Below are 20,519 nucleotides of genomic sequence, written 5' to 3' on the forward strand. Positions count from 1 at the left end.
AATTTCTACACGCTTCATTATCTTTTTTTCCACCCTCCCAATTATAAACTTTTCTGGTTCTGCTTCTCTCAAACCCCATTAGCAAAGCAAACTATTATTGATAATCAGTAAACATGCGAGAGGAGAGAGAGAGAGAGAGAGAGAGGAGAGAGAGAGAGAGAGGAGAGAGAGAGAGAGAGAGAGAGAGAGAGAGAGAGAGAGAGAGAGGAGAGAGAGAGAGAGAGAGAGTTTGAAAATCACACGTAGCTAATTGTATAAAAAAAAAGTTCTCATCCTTATTAATTTTGTTACCAACACTACTACTACTACTACTACTACTACTACTACTTACTATCATATTAATCATTATTACTATTATAGCAGCAACAGAAACATCTATACCGTAAAGGAACAGTGTGTGTGTGTGTGTGTGTGTGTGTGTGTGTGTGTGTGTGTGTGTGTGTGTGTGTGTGTGTGTATCTTTTTTTCCTCACTCATTATTCAACTTTCAAACAAATATTCAATAATTTTAGCATAGCAAGACTCGAAGAATAAACAAAGAACGTAAACAATGAAAGGAGGAGGAGGAGGAATACAAAGGAAGACCAAACAGCAACAAACCCTGAGGTCCTTACTTGGCTGTTTGGGTAACGATTCTACCCTATTAGTGGGAGACAGGATAGCAAAGAAGTAGGTTCCTCCCCCAACCCCCCCATCCCTCCAGCCGAAGCTAGCCGGAAAAAGGAAATTATACCATGTTGTATGAAAAAAAAAAAATATGGAGGAGGAGGAAGAGGAGGTCTATGAAGGTCAGTGGGTCTCTACAGCGTATGGAATTGAAAGGGAAGAGGAGGAGGAGGAGGAGGGGTGCAATACTTGGAGAAGGTCGATGGAGAAAAGGAGGAGGGAGAGGAAGGAGAGAAGGGACGGGACGAGAAGAGGGTAAAGATGGAGGGAAATGAGACATGGAGGAGATGAAGAGGAGGTCAGGGCAGGGGTGGCACCAGCTGCTATGGAGGAGGAGGAGGAGGAGGAGGAGGATAGGGAAGATACCAGAGGTGAGGTAGCAGAATATACTAAATGCACTACATTCAGAATGATAAAAAAAAAATAAAATAAAACGAAGGGAGGGAGACAACAAGAGAGTAGAGAGGAGAGAAAAGGAGAGAGGTGAGGTGAGAAGAGAGTAGAGGAGTGGATGAGACCAAGAAGGAGATGTAGTAATTTGAATTTAGATTGTCCGACAACGAAACAGCAGCAGCAGCAGCAGCAGCAGCAGCAGCAGTAGTAGTAGTAGTAGTAGTAGTAGTAGTAGTAGTAGTAGTAGTTTTTTTTTGTCGTTGTTGTTGTTGTTGTTGTTGTTGTTGTTGTTGTTGTTGTTGTTGGCTGCGGCGGTGGTGGTAGTGGGTGGTGTATGGAGGTATAGTAGTTATGTAACAACAGCAACAACAACAACAACAACACAACAACAACAACAACAACTACTACTACTACTACAACACTCGGTACGGAATTAACTTACTAATTTTCTTGCGCGAATCTCTTATCGATAAACCAAATAACTAATTACATATCTCTCTCTCTCTCTCTCTCTCCTCTCTCTCTCTCTCTCCTCTCTCTCTCTCTCTCTCTCTCTCTCTCTCTCTCTCTCCACACACACACACACACACACACACACACACACACACACACACACACAGATGCGGTAAATACATAATGGCTAAAATGTGAAGAGGAGAGGAGAGGAGAGGAGAGGGAGAGGAGGAGGAGGAGGAGGAGGAGGAGGAGGAGGAGGAGGAGGAGGAGGAGGAGGAAGAAGAAGAAGAAGAAGAAGAAGAAGAAGAAGAAGAAGAAGAAGAAGAAGAAGAAAAGGCATTGAATTTTGGAAGGAAATGAAGGGGAAGGATATGGAAATAGGAACTGGAATATGAGAAGAGAAGAAAATCGAAATCCAAAAAAAGGAGGAGGAGGAGGAGGAGGGAAGGGTGAGGCTCCAATCTTACCCACGGGACGGTCACTAACCCAATAACTTCATCTCAGGACGGTTCCCTCGACACAGAAGAGAAGAGGAAAAGGAAGAGGAGGGGAAGGGGGGGGAAGGGAGAGAAGAGGGGAAGGGGGAGGGGAGAGATGAGGGAGGAAGTGAGGGGAGACGTGAAGGAAAGAGGACTGGCGGCGGTATTAATCTCCCTAACTGGTAGACAAATCTCTCTCTCTCTCTCTCCTCTCTCTCTCTCTCTCTCTCCTCTCTCTCTCTCTCTCTCTCTCGTCTCTCTCCTCTCTCTCTCCTCTCTCTAAGAACTACCATAATTACATGATAAAACATTACATTGTTATTTCACGTGTGTGTGTGTGTGGGTGTGTGTTTAATGAACTGAAGGAAGGCAAAGCTCGGGCGGATTATGGGATTAAACCACACACACACACACACACACACACACCACACACACACACACACACACACACATAGTAATATATTTCGAATATTAGTCAATGCATATTCACTAATTCACATTTGCAAACTAGTCCAAACTACGAGTTATACATACATACATACAGACAGACAGACAGACGGAGATATACATACAAATATATATGCCTATATTAGAAGAGAATTAGAGGCTTATGCCCCAGTTAGACAAGAAGAGAGAGAGAGAGAGAGAGAGAGAGAGAGAGAGAGAGAGAGAGAGAGAGAGAGAGAGAGAGAGAGAGAGAGAGAGAGAGAGAGAGAGAGAGAGAAACACCCTGAGACACACACACACACACACACACACACACACTGCCTACCTGTGATACATGTGAAGTTGGAGAGGAACTGCTCCTTGCGTCGCCTGATGTAGCGAATCATTTCTGTCTCCTCGGGGGCCTCAATGGCAGAGAATATGGCCGCCCCGAGCACTAGGAAGACCAGATAGAGCACGGAGTAGCCCAGCAGGCGCACGTTGCTCTTGGCCATCTTCAGCGTGGGCAGCTGCGACGGGTACATGTTTTTAAGCGTCTCTGAGACCATCTTCCCATCCGCCATTTGGCTTCGTAACCCCTCCACCTTGGCGGTTTTCTTTCCTCAGCTAATTCAAAGTGGTGTTTAACTTTGTGATTCACGCGTTAAGCGCTCCTGGATTTATTCCTAATTTTCTGATATGTATTTTTTTTCCTTGATTTTGCTTTATTTATTTATTTATCTATTTTTCGTCACTATTTCCTTAACTGCTCTATTTATTGTATGGACGCGAGTTGCTTTCCTCCTCGCTCCACGCTACTCTATCCACAACAAGCAAGGGTGAGTGAGGGGAGTCGAGGGTTTACTAAGTTCAAGAGAGCGCGCGTGCTGGTGACCCGCTGACTCGCTTCGAGGAGCGCCACAGAACCCCTCACTACTCACCGCCACAGGCCACTTGTTACTGATGGTATTGAGCCGCCGCGCGCCGGCCGCCGACCCCCGCGCTTCCCGCCAAAAGACCTTCCGCCGCCCTTGGAAAGTAGTTCCCAGGCAAAGGAGATAGTTGCAATGAGTAACACTGCAAGGCTGTCATCCGTTTACTCCATCACGGTTCCAGGTATCACTGATGGAGTCCCGAAATGTCTACAGTGGCTAGACAGCTCCCAGGCACCGGTGTGAGGGGAAATGTATCCACCTCAGCGAGTTCATAGTGCGTCGCCGCACGAAAGGGACTGTTGCTCCTGCACTCTCCTGAATCACTTCTCCCGCAGGAGGTGACAGGTATCGCCGCACTCATCATGATGCTTTACCCTCGCCATGAGCTCTGGAGCGCCCCCAACCCCTGCAGGAGGGATGCTAACCAGAGATCTCAGGAACCGGTCATGTGTGCGTTTGGTATTATATTGAATCCACACAATACACAGAAGCCAGTCTCCTTCAGTGCCTGACCACGCTCTCAGGTGACACAGTAGCTCCGTATCCTTCCTGTGTCTGAGACAAGATAAACATGAACGAGATGATAACTGCGTGACGGTCTTTTTAACTCAGGCGACCTCGTTATAGCGATGTGCCACGCTCTCTCTTCCTTATCCTTAGTAGCAGAGATAATTGGTGGACTTTTATAGCCAATATTTACCCTCGAAACAGATGTGAGGTACTGAATACCAGTGTTGATGGGTGTGGCTAACAAGGCCACTGCCATTATTACCACGCCACCACCTCATCACTATCATCACCACTAGACATGTCACACCGTTCATGTCATTGTCATCATCTCCGCCAGCTCATTGTGCTTATTCAGCTCATGTTCTGTTTATTCGTCATTCTATCTGCATATTTTATTTAGTTTTGTACTTTTATTTTTTTTTTTTCATCTGTTATCCTGTATATCCTTTTATTCGAAAGTAAATGGTGCGTGTGTGTCCTTCAGTAAAGAGGTGAACTTGCTTGGAGGAAAAAACATGGATTTCCCGATGTCGATAGTACACACGCACACACAACTTTTCAACCAGAGTTGAAAAGTTAACAGATGATAGACGACTAGGAGGTACTAAAAAAAAAAAAAAAAAAAAAAAAGCAAGAAGAAATGGAAAGAAAGACAAGAAAAAGATGATAAAAATATACGAAAGCAACTACAGAAAGGATTACATCAGCAGAGATAGGTGTGTGTGTGTGTGTGTGTGTTATCTGCATCAGGAAGGTCCTGGAGAAATGTCTAGTTAATGAGATAATTTTATTCAGGTAGAAAGGCGCTCGAAGTAAATGGTAGTAGTAGTAGTAGTAGTAGTAGTAGTAGTAGTAGTAGTAGTAGTAGTAGTTAAATGGCCAGAATATGAGGTATAATAACTTTTGCCCATGAATAAGAAAAGTGACGATAATTTGAATTCAAGATAACAGAAGAGGAAGAAGAAAAAAAAAAAAGCTAGAACGAAAGAAAGGACAATGAGACGACAAAAGTGGAGGTAGAAAAGGGAAGAGGAAGAGACATTATTCTCACATTCCTTTCCCCTTACCAATCAAGGATTTCAACACACGCGCACTCACCTCATACACACATTATAACCAGCTGTGTCTGACTCAGTGTATCATTTTCCTGTGTGCTGTAATGTGTTGCTTGGATGTTGCAGTTTTTATTTTTTTGGTTCCAGCATACTGACGTTACGCTTGCTTATTTGCCAGTGTATGATGGTAACAACTGGAGGATAACTGAAATGTCTATTATGAAGCTTAATGTTAACGGTAGATGCAAGAGTGATGTGTTGTAGTAGTAGTAGTAGTAGTAGTAGTAGTAGTAGTAGTAGTAGTAGTAGTAGTAGTAGTAGTAGTAGTAGTACTAGTACAACAACAACAACAACAAGAGAACTGACAAAAAAATTCTTGATAGTCAACGTAAGCGTCTTCCTCCTGCACCACTGATTCAGTAGTTTAATAAGCTTAACATCGTTTGGTATACTATAATCGAGAGGATGCGTCAAGTTGGTGACTGAGCGATATCACGGTTTCCCATACTATGCATTGTACAGTAATTAGAGGTATAATTACTGTCTTGCATTTCATTATCTATTCACCATTGCTATGAACACACACAAAAAAATCTCTAAACTAAATAATTTTAAATCATGAAACTTAAGCGAAAAGCATTGATAAAGACAATTTGTATCAAAAAGTTGTTTTCACTTCCTAAACTTTAAAACTTAAATATGTTAAGTTAAATATAATTAACTATGCACCATTCCTATGAACACAAAAGAATATTTAACAAATGCACAATGTGTCTCCTTTAAGTAAGGAACATATCTCTTACCACAAGAATTTTGTGATTAAAAATTTCATAACATCCTCACAACATAAAAATTCTCAGTGATCTATGGTCTGTTCACTAATCAATGTTATATAATACCACCTATGTACTCTCACAGAATACAATGCAGCACAACAAAGACAAGGAGGGGGAGCAAAGGGGAAACTTGAGCTGAAGGGAATTTAATGATTTGCAAACCCCAAGGGATGCTGGGGTAAGGAGAAGGAAGATGAGTAGTTGGGTGGCTCTTATCTGTGTCCTACCAGTTAACTTCCTGCCCAAGAGATGCAGGCACTCAGCAACTGACTGAATATGAGAGAGAGAGAGAGAGAGAGAGAGAGAGAGAGAGAGAGAGAGAGAGAGAGAGAGAGAGAGAGAGAGAGAGAGAGAGAGAGAGAGAGAGAAATTATTCATCTTACACTTAATATTGCAACTCTATGTCGAGAATATTATCAATTACACCTAACTACCATTATAAAGTATAAAGCCATTTACAGTGTATTCATTTATTCAACTTATTATGTAACATATTAATCCCAGGAAATTGCCTGGTAATTCCACAAATTGTATGATAATTTCCTTCAAGGCAAATTCAATAATTGCAGGTTTGTCTAAGCACTAAATAATCAAAGTGAATTATCAACATATCAGTGCTTGGCAACAAACAGCTTACAGCACTAGATCACAATTGAAAAAAAGAGGGAAACAGGGTAGGAAATAGAGCAGTAATACATATCAGCTTAAGATGAAGGAATGGTTGGGGTTGTGAGTCAGAGGCGTGAGGGCAAACCTATCGACTGGAGGAATGGCACGATGTTGTTAATTGGTGATTTGCAGATCTTTATGATAATGGGAACAGTAAAACATTTTTTCTATTTACTTTTAAGCTTTCATTGGTCTACCTGGCACAGAAAAAAATAAATAAAATAAAATAAAATAAATATTACTGCACAATTACGCTTCCTGCCTACTGTAGATGTCTTCCTGCTTTTCACCTTTTTCATCTTAGTTCCTAATATGACACCCTTGACTTGAGGAATGTTCTACTATCCCTCTGTTTTGCTTCTCATTAGACAACTTTTAAGAACATCAGTCTCACCTCATCACAAATGGATTCTTACTATCTAGTATATCACTATGCCTCTGTAAAGCTACTTATGATAAGTGCTCTTTTTACTCTTAGTAGTGACTTCCTTGCAAAATACTTTATTTTTCCAAAATTTCATGTGTATTTTCTCTAATATCTCTTCATCTTAATTCCAATGCTTTTGTGCCAAAATTAATTTGTGCCACCAGAGTTGTTATAGACCAGAGGTTCTCAAACTTTATTGGACTTTGAAAATTAATGTAGTGTAAACCACAATGAAAATTACACAGAATTACATTACATGAAAATTACACAGCACACTTGGGAGATAGTTGCAGCGCACTTCTGTACCACAACACACAGTTTGAGAATCACTGTGTTTGACATTCTGTCAAGGTAAGTCATATGTGTTGCAAATAGACGTAACAAACATCCCAACCAACAACCAAGGAAAGTAAGGATCAAGTCAGGCAAGGGTGAGGCAGCAGAGAACCACAATGCCACTGTGTGATGCTCATTTAAATTATTTTAAGAATTGAACACCTTCTTGTAATACCATTCAGGTAAAAAAGCCCACTTTGGATCATGACCCAGGTAGGTACAGGTTATGTCACCCCCAGGGAACCTCTCAAACTTGTAAATGCACTGTGGGTCATCCATCAGCACACTTCTTTTCACAAAATCAAGGAAGTACCTCAAGAATTTCAGCATATTATCTGATTTCCAGTAATCCTGAGGAAAGACAGAGACAGCATTACATTTTTAAGGTAAACCTTGTTACATACATACATACATACAGGTTTATCATATAGCAACATTTTGCAAAAAAAAAAAAAAAAAAAAAAAAAAAAAAGCAAATGTACAGATCTGACGATCAGTCATAAGCATACATAAAAATACAGACAGATGCCTTGCATCTATTTGGTCTTATGTTCACAACATGTCTACAAGGTAAACTGTTTTACTATGTCACTGTAAATCAGCTGATAAGCAAAATGACTACATCAATACATTCAAGACGATGGAAGACCTACACTTCACAGAGGCATTAATGTGGCTCTAGAGTATGAGGAACATACTGACTGTACACTCTACAGCTAAGCTGGAAGAACACTGGTACTGTTTTCCTGGCACATCATGAAAGGCAACTAAAAATGGGCTGAGTAAGAGGACAAAACTCTCCCTCCTTTGTATTTTTATTCCATCAGTAAGAAAAGACAATTTCTTATCCAGGCTACCTCTCTTTAAGGAAGGACTCTCAACCTGGTACATAAATAATACTGAATTACTGACATCACTGCAGAGAACAATGCAGTATTGGAGATTATTTTTGAGAGAAAATATCTTGCACCACCATCGCCTCTGATAAGGATCTAGAATTACAAGTGGCCATCCCTTCCTGAACTGAGATAGGATTCCATAATATTTTTTGCATGAAGAGCTGGCATACAACTAGCTACTTAATACATTTACCTAAATGATGTACAATTTTTCTAGAAATTCCATCATTCTACCTATATCTCATATGTCTCATTCCCCTTCAAGTACTTTTCTCATGGAGTTAGCCATGGCAGAATAGCTTCAGTGTTTCCCCATCCTGGCTTTAGCCCACTATACATAGGGAAAATCTTACCTGTCATCTCTCCTCCATCCTGTTTATCCCTTATTTTCTATAAATGACAAAATGCAGCTCAAATTTGTTTTTTTCCTCAGTCATATATGTTAATGCAAGCCCCATCATTTGCACATATACTGCATCTTAGTTTGGCTGATTCACACAAGATGGACAAAGAAGTGTCTGCCTAGCCTTAGACTAAACAAATCAAAACAAGGAAAAACAAAGTCAAATATGCTACAAGAGGGAGCAAGGTGAACAATATCAATCACATACCTGAGATAGCTTGGGGATCTCCTGCACGTGGTAAGTTCTGAGGGTGTGGATGATCCCTGAGGTGTCACGGAAACCACACACCACCCTGGGAATGCCTACCAGGTGCGACTGACCCCACCACTTCATCATCTTGAATCTGGGGTTTTGGAGAGGAAAAGCATACATCAGTATTAATACAAATATGTTTCTATAGGTATTTTTTTCTCCATTTCAATACTGAAGAAAAAAATCAATGGCATACATTATAAAAAAAAAAAGTGAATTTGTATAATCTTAAGCAGTGCAAATGTGAATTAGAAGATGATTTCTATTCCTATCATGTCTATTTTAAGAATACAACAGCATTTTTAGATGTCTTGCATTGATCAACTAGCCTTTTGGAGTCTCCATACTTTATTTTATTCTTATGCACTTTTCATTACTACACTAAAAAATAAATCCTGAATCAAGGGATAAAACACTCATCAAACTAGCAAGAAATCACCCAATCAAGTAAAATTTAAGTACCTATCTTGGACATCCTCAATCATACATGGAATGATACAATAATCTTCATAGTAGGATACTTGTAGGTGGTTACCTCTCCACTCACAATTTTGTTTCCCTTTCACATAGCAAGACTGACCAAGGAGGAAATAGGAACAAAATAGAATGTTTCCTACTTGTGCAGTGTTCGGTGTTCTCGCTCTGATGTCACTTCCTTGCTGGTCTTAAGTTCCACAAATGCTCCAAGATCACCATGAGGAGTCTTGTAGAGAGCTGGGTCAGCCCCATCTACTTCTGCCCCATACACAAGGGAGTGGTCATGCAGGCGGGACCGCATCATGACACAGTACTCTTCATTTTCATTCACTCCCTCAGAAGTGTTGCTGCCTGTGAAAACAAAAATAGAAATGAACAGCTCCTGAGCATTAGTGACATCAAAAGGATCAAGATATAATATTGTAGGAACTCAAGTTATTCATTCACAAGACCCAAAGAATATTATGGACTAATATTTTTATATGTATACAATTATGAACAAAGTAAATAAAGTGAAACAATGGAAAGCTACAAAGGTCAGCCCGTAAGCAGCGACAGGTATTGATTGACTGAAAACAACAGGCAGCTACAACACAATACAGTAGTCATAAAGCTGGATTGTCATAGTTGAGCAACATGTTTAACAGTTTCTCATAAACCAAGATACAAAATGTCATGGCAAAGTACCAGGACAAAAACTTACAGCTACAAAATATCACATAACCTAAGACAAAGACTTTAGCATTAAATATCAGTCATGTCTTGCTCAAACTTGCAGTACTGTAAGATCTGGAAAATAACAATTAGTTTCTCATGAACCAAAACATATATTGCCATGGTGAGGAAACCAAATAAAATTTGCAGTTATCATTTGAAAGGATTCTAATACTAAACATCAGTCATGTCCTGGTTAAACCTGCAGCACTGTAAAGATTGCAAAACAACTCGAAATACACTCCTTGATTAATCCTGCCATGATAAAGCAACTGAATCAATGTACCAAATAGAGAGTGAGGCAATGCTGCACACTAACCATCAATCATGTACTGCTCAAACTTGTAGCCCCATGAGCACATCGTCTTCTGCATCTCAGTCTCACCCTCTCTCTGTGCCTTTCTCTCAGGCGTCTCGTAGGCACACAGGTATATGGTGTTACGGAATCTGGAGCCAAAGAAAGGCATGAGGAGTGTAATTAGTATATGGAAATGCTGCAGGTGCTAAGGAAGAGACCACGTAGGGTAAATATTCATGAATGCAGATGTATCTTCAAAATATAAGTAACCCTTATGTTCATTGCACCACACTAATACATATATCACTATTTTGATAAATACATCAAAGGGATAACTGCCATTAGGAAACAACTGTTTGTGTATGGATGGGAATACAGTGGTAATTTGTGATTCAAACTTAATTGGTTCTTTTGGGCTGTTCAAATTGGGAATGTTCGAATTGGGAAGCAATTTATACCACTAGAACTAATGAAAAAATAAATAAATAAATAATCCATTCCAAGTTCCCAAATCCCCCAATTTTTTTTCATTTCTATGGGTTTATGTTGTATAGTAAACATAGAATTGAATGAAAATAACCTAAATTATATAAGAAAAATACAGTAAAAGAAAACTTAAGTAGCATATATTTTGGCATATAAGACAGCACATGAATCATCCTAAAAAGACACAAAGAAGTGGGTCATCCTATGCATTAGATACAAAAACAATGACTTTAAAATTTTACACAAAATACCAATGTAAAGAAACATCAACCTCAAAATGACGAGTCATCAAAAGTTCCTGCTGTCTTCAGTCTTGAAAACAGTTGCTGAAGTGTACACAGCTTTTATTTTGCACTAAAATTCTCTCTCTCTCTCTCTCTCTCTCTCTCTCTCTCTCTCTCTCTCCCTTATTCAGCCCTGCACCCCACACACACACACACACACACACACTCTCTCTCTCTCTCTCTCTCTCTCTCTCTTTCCCCTTATTCACACATACACACACACACACACACACACACACACACTCTCTCTCTCTCTCTCTCTCTCTCTCTCTCTCTCTCTCTTCTCTCTCTCTCTCTCTCTCTCTCTAGAGTTCTCTTTCTCTCTCTAGAGCTCTCTCCCTAGAGCTCTTGCTATCTCTTTTTGAAAGTAAGAACAATTCTGAGAATTATTAAATAGAATGAGATTAATAGAGAATGAAAATGGAATTATAAAATTGAGAAAGGATGAAGCAAAAATTATATACTGTAGAATAAATGATGGAGAGAGAGAGAGAAGGAGGTACTACTCCTTTGTCCCTTATCTCTGAGAGATAAGGGGAAGGGGAGGTGACAGAAGGGAGGTTTGAGACCAGATGAAAGATCCAGGAAGGAAGATGAAAGGAACAATGGAAGGAAGGGACATATGGAGAGAGAGAGAGAGAGAGAGAGAGAGAGAGAGAGAGAGAGAGAGAGAGAGAGAGAGAGAGAGAGAGAGAGAGAGAGAGAGAGAGAGAGAGAGAGAGAGAGAGAGAGAGAGAGAGAGAGAGAGAGAGAGAGAGCAGGAGGAAATGGGGAGGGATGGGGGAGAGGGGGAGGGATGGGAGAGAGGGGGAGGGATGGGGGAAAGAGGCAGGAATGGGAGAGGGAGGGAATGGGGAGGGGGAGAGGAGGAACACAAGAGGAAATGAGGAACTGACCAAGTGGGGGTCCCTTAAATAGGTGTGTGTTCAAATTGCAGGACCATGCTGGAACTGGAGGACAAAAGTTATTCCCCAACACTGTTCGAATTGGGAGTTGTTCAAAATAAAGAAATGAAGGACATTTGAATCACGAGGTATGACTGTCTATGGTATGTGAATTCCAAACAGTAAAGAATTTCTAAAGGAAGCCAAATATTATACTCTACTGCACAAATAATCCTAAAAAAATTTAAATAATATTCATATATCCAATATTTATATATTTCCAAAAATCCAATCAGTAGTAGTAGTAGTAGTAGTAGTAGTAGAAGTAGAAGTAGAAGTAGTAGTAGTAGTAGTAGCATAGTGGTAGTGGTAGTAGTAGTAGTAGTAGTAGTAGTAGTAGTAGTAGTAGTAGTAGTAGTAGTAGTAGTGTAGTAGTAGTAGTAGTAGTAGTAGTAGTAGTAGTAGTAGTAGTAGTAGTAGTAGTAGTAGTAGTAGTAGTAGTAGAAGTAGTAGTAGTAGTAGTACCTTGTTGCACACACTATCCAGCCTTCTCTGTTTTCGTAAGGAGTACACATGAGTTGCGTGAGCAGTCCTCTGAAGCATACAAAATCTGTTGAGAGACTAATCAGCACAAACACTAAGCATCTCTTGAAATGAAAATGTAATACCTAAAAGTAACAAATAATGGCACAAAAAGGAACAAGGTAGGATACAGAGAATAAAGAAATCTCCAAGGGAAGATGCAGCCTTCAAAACAGGACTTGAAAGAGAAAATATAATACCTAACTTCAACATGTGGAAAGAACATATAATAAAATAAATAAGAAAAACAGAGAGAGAGAGAGAGAGAGAGAGAGAGAGAGAGAGAGAGAGAGAGAGAGAGAGAGAGAGAGAGAGAGAGAGAGAGAGAGAGAGAGAGAGAGAGAGAGAGAGAGAGAGAGAGAGAGAGAGAGAGAGAGAGAGAGAGAGAGAGAGAGAGAGAGAGAGAGAGAGAGAGAGAGAGAGAGAGAGAGAGAGAGAATCATGCAGTATCACTAATCAATAAGTTTAGTTAGAAAAATGTCAGTAAACAAATACTGGTACTAAAAATTCTTAATGAAACTAAAATATATCAATAAGTTTATTTCAGTTCACATTATAATCTAAGGGATGAGAATTCAGGTGTGCAATATGACAAGACGGGCCAGCTCAAGAGCCATGACATCACAAATCTGCACCATTATGAGCTTATCTCCATCAATTCTCCCACACTAATCTGAAAATGCCCCACCTCTAACACACACACACACACACACACACTCACCATTGCAGTGATTTGCCAGCTGACTCCTTTGTGTGGAACTTAGCAGTGTTAGAGAGAATCCACTCCAACATGCGGTCGAGCTTCTCATTCTTTGTCTCCTCCCCATTCTTCCGTATCACCTTGTCCATTGCCACATTAAGATCAAACTGAACCTGGAAATACAATGTTCACTTCTTTTACATACAACCAACAAAAGCTTAATGTTGAACAGGACTAACACAGTAAATAAAATATCCTCCTATAAATAAAGTCAAAAAGCTTTTCCTTGCATCTGTCTAGGAAAAAACAAAATTTGAAAGGAATTTATGACTGTAAAGGGAATTAGTGTGAATACTGAGTGACTAAGTCTGTGATTAAATTACTCCCATCTTCCCCTCTTCACAAAGATTCTGTTTCTGTACCTGGGAACCAAATTTTCCTACTTAATAAGAGAAATAGGTTAAGGTAAGGAATGCAGTCATCAGTTTTGTTAGGGATCACATTTAAGTTATCATGTCATACTGTCTTCTACACTTCTAGTTTTGTGAAACCTGTACAGGTTTCACTTGACACATCACAGTATGGTACATGTTTAGAAAATACAAAAAAAAATTACAGAAATATATTATGCAATGTTATACTACTTACCTGGACACAGGAAAATCTAATTACTGTATTTTACGGCATACAAGACATTGTACCTTGGAAGACACACCCTAATATTGGAAGGAAATTTCTAAGAAAAAAAAAAGAAGTCATTTTCATACAAGAAAACATTCACCATATACCTGCCCCCTGAACATAAAAACACAAGAAACAAGGAATCTGCAAGAGGCTGGTTGACCTACACATGGCAGCTCCTGTAAACCTACATTTGACCATTTATCATCGTTATCCATGAATTTATCTATCCTTCTTATAAAAGTATCTATTGTCTCAGCACTCATCACAAATTTGCTGGAGCACTCAATACAAATTTACAACTATGTAAATAAAACTACCATAGGCAAATACACACAGCGAAGCAGTGCGTCCCCCACATACTCGTACTGGTCAAGCGTATTGTTTACATTAATCACTCATCAATTTTGTTTGTATGGCGATGACATACTAGTTAGTGATTAGTGAATATACTATACATCTTTCATTGTCCAAGGGCGGTTTTATTTTCATAAAAATTAATTAAAAAAATTTTTAAATATGAATGTAAAAATATAAAACAATCACAGAAATTTTATTCATCCTCAAATCCCAAGAACTCACCACTGTTGGATTCATGTAAAAGCTCTAAAATTTCATCTGGAGAGTCATCATATACATCATACAAAAAAGCTGAATTAAACAGCTACTTGAGCTAACATCATAGTGTAATGACTCAACCTACAAATCCACATCCCTATCAGTCAAGCCAATTAGGTGACCATCCAAGCTCACTTGAGCCTGGCTGTTGCCTTACAATACAACATTCATCTTGAAAGATGCACAAGTATTTTTCAAGGTATTTTTAGGGAAAAAAAGTGTCTTATCATCCATTAAATACAGTATATGCTATTGAAGATAATGTGTCAGAGATGATAAAAGAAGTACCTTTTTGTCACCAGTCCAGTCCATGTGTATGAAGCTGAGGTTTCGCTGGTCATGACAGAAGCGCCGCTGCTCATCCAAGGAAAAGTCCCCAAGAAACATGGGTTTGCGGAGGACAGCTGGCCCTTGCTCATATCTGCTGTAGGGATGAACCTTGAGCCTGGGTGATGATGAGGTGGCCTTTGTGGAGTGGTCAGCATAACCAAGAGCAGATGAATCAGTCTTTTGTCTTCTGGCTGGGAAATTATCTGACCTTGACCTGGCCAAAAGAGTTTGAATTTAGTCATTTAGCAAAAGGTAATGTATTTACAAATATCTAGAGAAGTATAACCTTATTCATGAAACAGCAAGACTTTACCAAGAGTTGTCCATGCCTCCTTAGCTCTTTATCCTTACTCTGAGTATATAAAGTAAAAGATAATGGCAACAACTATGACATAATAAACCTGCACTTAATAGAACATATTGCACTAACTTATTTGACTTACACCAGAAATAATATTTTGTAATTTTTTTTAAAGAATACTGACAGCTTTCATATTACACTGCAGCATAGATTGTGGTAAATGAGTTGGGTCATCACATGTGTGCCTGCAGTACATGTTTGCAAGCCCATATACACAGGCGATCTAATCTGATGGCTTGTATTATTTGTTCCTAAAACTCTGGATACAAACAGCTGTGGTGCCAAATATAAGTCCAGTATGATAAGCATCAAGGCCAAAGTGAACATTCTAAGGAAAATTGAGTTGTATCATAAACCAACATTACATAACAATTCAGTTCTGAAAAAACAACTGTCTCTGACACTTTGAAAGCACAAGTTCCATACAGCATTGGAAATCGATACCTATCTCTCTCACAGAAATTGTTAGTTTGATCTCAAAACATTATATGAGCGGTAAAAAGAGTGGCAATTTAAAGTATGAAGCAATGATATACGAGTTTGACAACAACAGTTATTCATGGGAGCATCATGGCAATCCACCATCCTGTTCCTTCTTGTCTCAAAACCTAATGTTATTGTTGTTACTGTTCTTAAAGGAGGATCCTGAGGGATGTTGCCCCCCCCCCCACCAAAATAAGTTAGGTTACGTTAGATTAGGGTCCTTCAGGGGAGTGGCCTCCCTCCCATTAGGTTTGATTAGGTAAGATTAGATTAGGTTAGATCAGATTTGGTTAAGTTGGGCCACTGTCCTTTAGGGGGATCCAGGAGGCCATAGCATACCCAGTTAGGTTAGGTCAAGTTAGGTTAGATATGTTTAGGTTATTTCAGGTTAGTGTCCTTGATGGAGGTTCATGGGGGGGATAGCCCAGTTAGGTTAGGTTTGTGTTGTTAGGGGGATCTATGGGGAGCATAGCCCCCCGAGTTATTTAGGACAGGATAGAAATTTTCAGTTTTTAAAATATTATGTTTATCATCCTTAGACTTTTCATGAATGCCAAAATTGTCCCACCAGGTCCTCAAGCTCCTTGGGAGGTAAGTGAAGAGATAGCGCATATTGTTAAACTGCAAATTTACCTAAAAGTTTCATCTAAAAAGTACAGTTTTCTGAAAATTTACCATTTTAGGATATCAATGTATGAAGAATAGGTATTATTTTAGATTTACACAATCATACTCTACAACAATGGGAATGTGATTTTTACATACCTTACTGGATTCTAAGAAACTTTATCTCTCCTCGAGTTTCCATGGGAAATCTATAGTTTTCAAAATATTCACCTCTTCCCCACACGTACTTCTACAAAAAAAAAATTCCCTAGACCCAATCCTGTAGGATAGGTTAATATCCCTGAGGAGGTTCCATTGGGGCACAATTCCCTTGGGGGAGGGCCATTTTAGAGGGGATAGGGGGAATTATGGTGTAAATCTAAACATTTACAGAAGAATGATAAAAGAATGGTGGTTAATAGTGCACAAACTGGGAGGATATACGTAATACAGAGGCTGGGTATAAAAAATATATAAATAAATACATAATATATCTCAAAAACATTTAGATATAATTATTTGTTAATGCAGTCAATACAGAACGAGTGCTCCCATATCCGACCACAAAGTACTACTTACCTTTTGGACATACTCTGGACAGATGATCAGTTTGGGGGTCTGACACTGGTAAATTACATGTGTACTGGCATATGTAATCTAGTATATATGAGAATGTTGGCAGTGATATAAGTGAGATTGAACTCAAGCTGGTCATTCCCTACTATCAAGGTCAGTGACTATTACCGGAGGGCGTCTGGAAGAAAATGATTACTGTTGTTTGTACTTTTTCATACAAAAATTTGTAGATATCTTAAGTTCCTTTGTTTCTTCCGTTCCTTCATATTTTCAAAGTCAGATCATGAGAACAATAACTTCCTATCTGTTTAGCATTATGATCGGACGTGGTGTGCTCCCGCTGGTCACAGAGAATGCTGCCTCCCGTTTTGTTTTGGTGAGAAGTGCCATGCCTTCCCAGCCTGTGCAACGGAGCGCCTTTCGGTGGGAAGCGTTAGGATTATACAGGTCATCTACAACCCCAAAGTTAAGAAATTATTGTGGTATGTTACATTAGCAACACCTTGGGAGCGTTAAGAATTGTTAAGTTAAATTACGGTACTAACCTATCACGGTGAGCAAAACTGACTCCAGATCTTTTTTTTTTTTTTTTTTTATAATTGCAGTTTCCCCCAATAAACCACACGTAAGTATGAAGTGTCTCACGGTCTAGATCACACTGCTAGGAGCATTTCTAACCCCATATTACCTTGTCGCAAACGAATAATAAGGTCGGTTAGGATAGGTTAGGATAGGATAGGTTAGGTTAGGGCAGGTAAGGTAAGGATAGGATAGGATAGGATAGGATAGGATAGGTAAGGTTAGGTAAGGTTAGGTTAGATAAGGTTAGGTAAGGTAAGGTTAGGTTAGATAAGGTTAGGTAAGGTAAGGTTAGGTTAGGTTACCTTAGCTTTCTGGTTGTGTTCGAATATACTAATGGTGGGTATTCAAGGGGGGCACAACCCCCTGGTTATAATAGGTTTTTGGTTCGCTACATTTAGGAAATTTCCTTGACTTCTAGGGAAATTTCCCTACATTTTCAAAGTCTATTCATCACTCGTATGTGCCCCCCCCCAAAAAAAAAAAAAAAAAAAAAAAAAACGGTTCCCCACAGGCCCCCAAGCTTGCTGGACGGGTTGGGGGGGGGGGTAGAGATTGGGGATATTGGGTGAAACTGCAAATTTACCTTTTTTTTCATAAATAATGTGGAATCACAGTAATTTATACAAACAAATAAGCAAACAAATAATTATTGGAAGGACTTTCGACCTCTCCACCGCTACATAATACATGAATAACTAATAAATCGCAACATTAACAAATAATAATGTTGTGACCTGCTACTCTATTTCTACCAATGAGAATTTTTGGAGCTACGTAAAAGTGGGATTGTGTGTGCGTGTGTGTTTCGCCCCCAGCTCGGACCATGCCAACTCGGATCGGACCGCCACCAATTTGGACCACAAGATACCAATTTGGACCACAATAGTGAACCAACTCGGACCGGACCAGATATTAATAAATAGAACAATAGGTAAAAAAAAAAAATTCAGGCATTCATGAAGACGTAAAACAAGGTTAAAAGAAAAATTAAAATTAAAATGTCGTTGCTGAAAAATAAAAGTATAAAACTTTAAAACAATAAAATTCATAGCCAAGAAATTGTATGCAAGTCATTATTAAAATTACACAGACGTAAAACAACAAGGTCAAGAAATTAAGTTAAAATGTAGTAGTTGGAAAACAAGTTTAAACACTTTGAAACAATAAAATTAACGCACAACATTAAGACAATAACATTAACGCATTAATTCACGGCAATGTAATGAGAAACTACGCTTCAGTAAGTTTTCAGTTGATCTGTGGCCATTAGAAAATTGGTCTCAATTTTGTGGACAAGTTGTTCACAAAGCTTGTTTTTTGTTTCTTTTTTTTTTTTTTTTTTTTTTTTTGCAATACTTTTACATCATTTAATAAATGAATTTGTAGTGTTACGAGCTTTGCCCCTTTATACGTACAATAGGGTTATGAGTGAATAGAAATTAAGTTGGCCTTTACGTGCTTTCATATTAAGTCTATAGTGCCAACCAGCAACATCATTATTTGTTCTGACATTCCTTGTTAACACTAACGTCGGTGAGATGCGACTCAGTGTATCCAACTTGTATGACGCGAGGGCATGGGACGAGTGTACTCGTTAACAAACAGCTAATAAAACAGTAAAGAGCGGAAAGACTATAGATGAAATATCTTAGAAAAGTCTCATTTAATGTAAAAACCGGTTAAAAGACCCCAATAAAGTTATAAACATATCAGTTTTCCATTTGAAATCGATCAAGAGGAAAGAAAAAAAAAAGTCGGTAATCTTAAGATAAGCGGAACAGAAAAACGGGATTCTGGCCACCGTAATTTCTATCCTAGCACATTCCACAGATAATAAAATAACACCGTTTTGTCATTGTAAGCCCATATAGATACTAATGATACATAAAATAAACTAAGAAAATTTGGCAAGCACGATTTCACTTTTAAACAAACACATCATCATCCCACCCCATTTTGATTTTCTTCTTCAAGCACTTAATATATTCACAGACTGGTCAGCGACTTCCTTAATAGGAAATATCAAGTAGTCAGATGAACTTGGAAAGGAAGTGACCGGGGCAAATGTCCGCGTATGTTCGAGGCGACACTGTAACTGACTAGCAAAGATGGCCGATGGGAGATGGCAAAATACCGATACTAGCGATAACGATATTGATATGTTAAATAAAAACGCCGTTAAATCAAAATCTTTATTTTTATCTTTATCTTAGAAAACTTGAAAAATCTTAGAAAAAAATAAAATTCAACGTTTATCCGGCCTCTTAACTAATGAAAAGTAGTTTTAAGTAAGATAACTATTTTTGATTTTGAAAGTTTAAAACTTCAACTTGCTCATGCCAGTTTGGAACCAAAAGTATCGGCGATACCGATGAATCGATAACGCGGGAAAGATAATTATCGGATAACCAATAACCCGATATCGTTATCGCTATAGATTATCGCTATAATTTATCGCGATAACGACCACCTATGCTTACTATTAACTGATGGTCGGTCATTCGCAGTTACCAGGTCTCACTGTCCCATACTCGTTTAATATTTGTACGAGTACCGTCAGCGGACGGAAAAAGGAATAGAAAAGAACAGATTCAGCCAGTCCTTATTTATTCCATATAAGGAAGACAATCAGTCTTAAAAATTACAGTCTTTTTTAAGTACAGACCTTTCACGATGGCCAGAATGACTGACGCCTTACCTGCCTGCTGCCTCCCACATACAGGAACAGAGCAGGACTAACTTCATCCCGCCTGGCGTAGCAGCCAGTAATATAACAAAGTACCTATGTTTATATTTTTAATGGGGACTTGCACTACTTTATCCTTCCATTGCACAATTTCCCCTTATTTACCGGATTTGCTTAAATGTGCTAGATTTATGCTAAGTAACTCATAATTATGCTAAAATCATCCTCATTCATTATAAATGCTAAAAAAAATTATGCTAACCAAAGATAATTTGCATGAGTTAAGCTAAAAGCATAAAATTATGCTAAATCTGGTTAATACTGGTCAGTCGGTCACTAATACACTGTAGCCGGAAAACTAGGATGAGTAATGACCCCATTTATTTATATTTTCCTTCCATTCTTTTTTCATACTTAACTTTTTTTTT

At 38.9% G+C, this 20,519-nt stretch overlaps 1 protein-coding gene across 2 annotated transcripts; it reads right to left on the reverse strand.

The window, feature by feature from the left end:
- Positions 1-6,210: 6,210 nt before the first annotated feature.
- Positions 6,211-19,493, reverse strand: LOC135112665 (decapping and exoribonuclease protein-like). Of its 2 annotated transcripts, XM_064027296.1 has the most exons (9): positions 19,356-19,493; positions 16,827-17,001; positions 14,756-15,011; positions 13,190-13,341; positions 12,412-12,507; positions 10,254-10,381; positions 9,361-9,571; positions 8,699-8,834; positions 6,211-7,539 (listed from the first exon to the last, which is right to left on the reverse strand). In XM_064027296.1, exons 2-9 carry the CDS (start codon positions 16,835-16,837, stop codon positions 7,336-7,338), a joined length of 1,194 nt encoding a protein of 397 aa, XP_063883366.1. In that variant the 5' UTR covers positions 16,838-17,001; positions 19,356-19,493; the 3' UTR covers positions 6,211-7,335. The 2 variants fall into 2 exon arrangements, with proteins under 2 accessions (XP_063883366.1, XP_063883365.1); XM_064027295.1 differs by lacking the exon at positions 19,356-19,493 and having other exon boundaries at positions 16,827-17,209.
- Positions 19,494-20,519: the final 1,026 nt, after the last annotated feature.

The sequence above is a fragment of the Scylla paramamosain genome, chromosome 24 (assembly GCF_035594125.1).
Source record: "Scylla paramamosain isolate STU-SP2022 chromosome 24, ASM3559412v1, whole genome shotgun sequence".
Taxonomy (NCBI): Eukaryota; Metazoa; Arthropoda; class Malacostraca; order Decapoda; family Portunidae; genus Scylla; species Scylla paramamosain.

Excerpts from the sequence above, each read along its gene's own strand:
- LOC135112665 (XM_064027296.1), bottom strand. Across the intron at positions 9,572-10,253 it reads TGAGCAGTACATGATTGATG|GCAGCAACACTTCTGAGGGA; the intron begins GTTAGTGTGCAG and ends TTGTTTTCACAG. Across the intron at positions 7,540-8,698 it reads AGATCCCCAAGCTATCTCAG|GATTACTGGAAATCAGATAA; the intron begins GTATGTGATTGA and ends GTCTTTCCTCAG.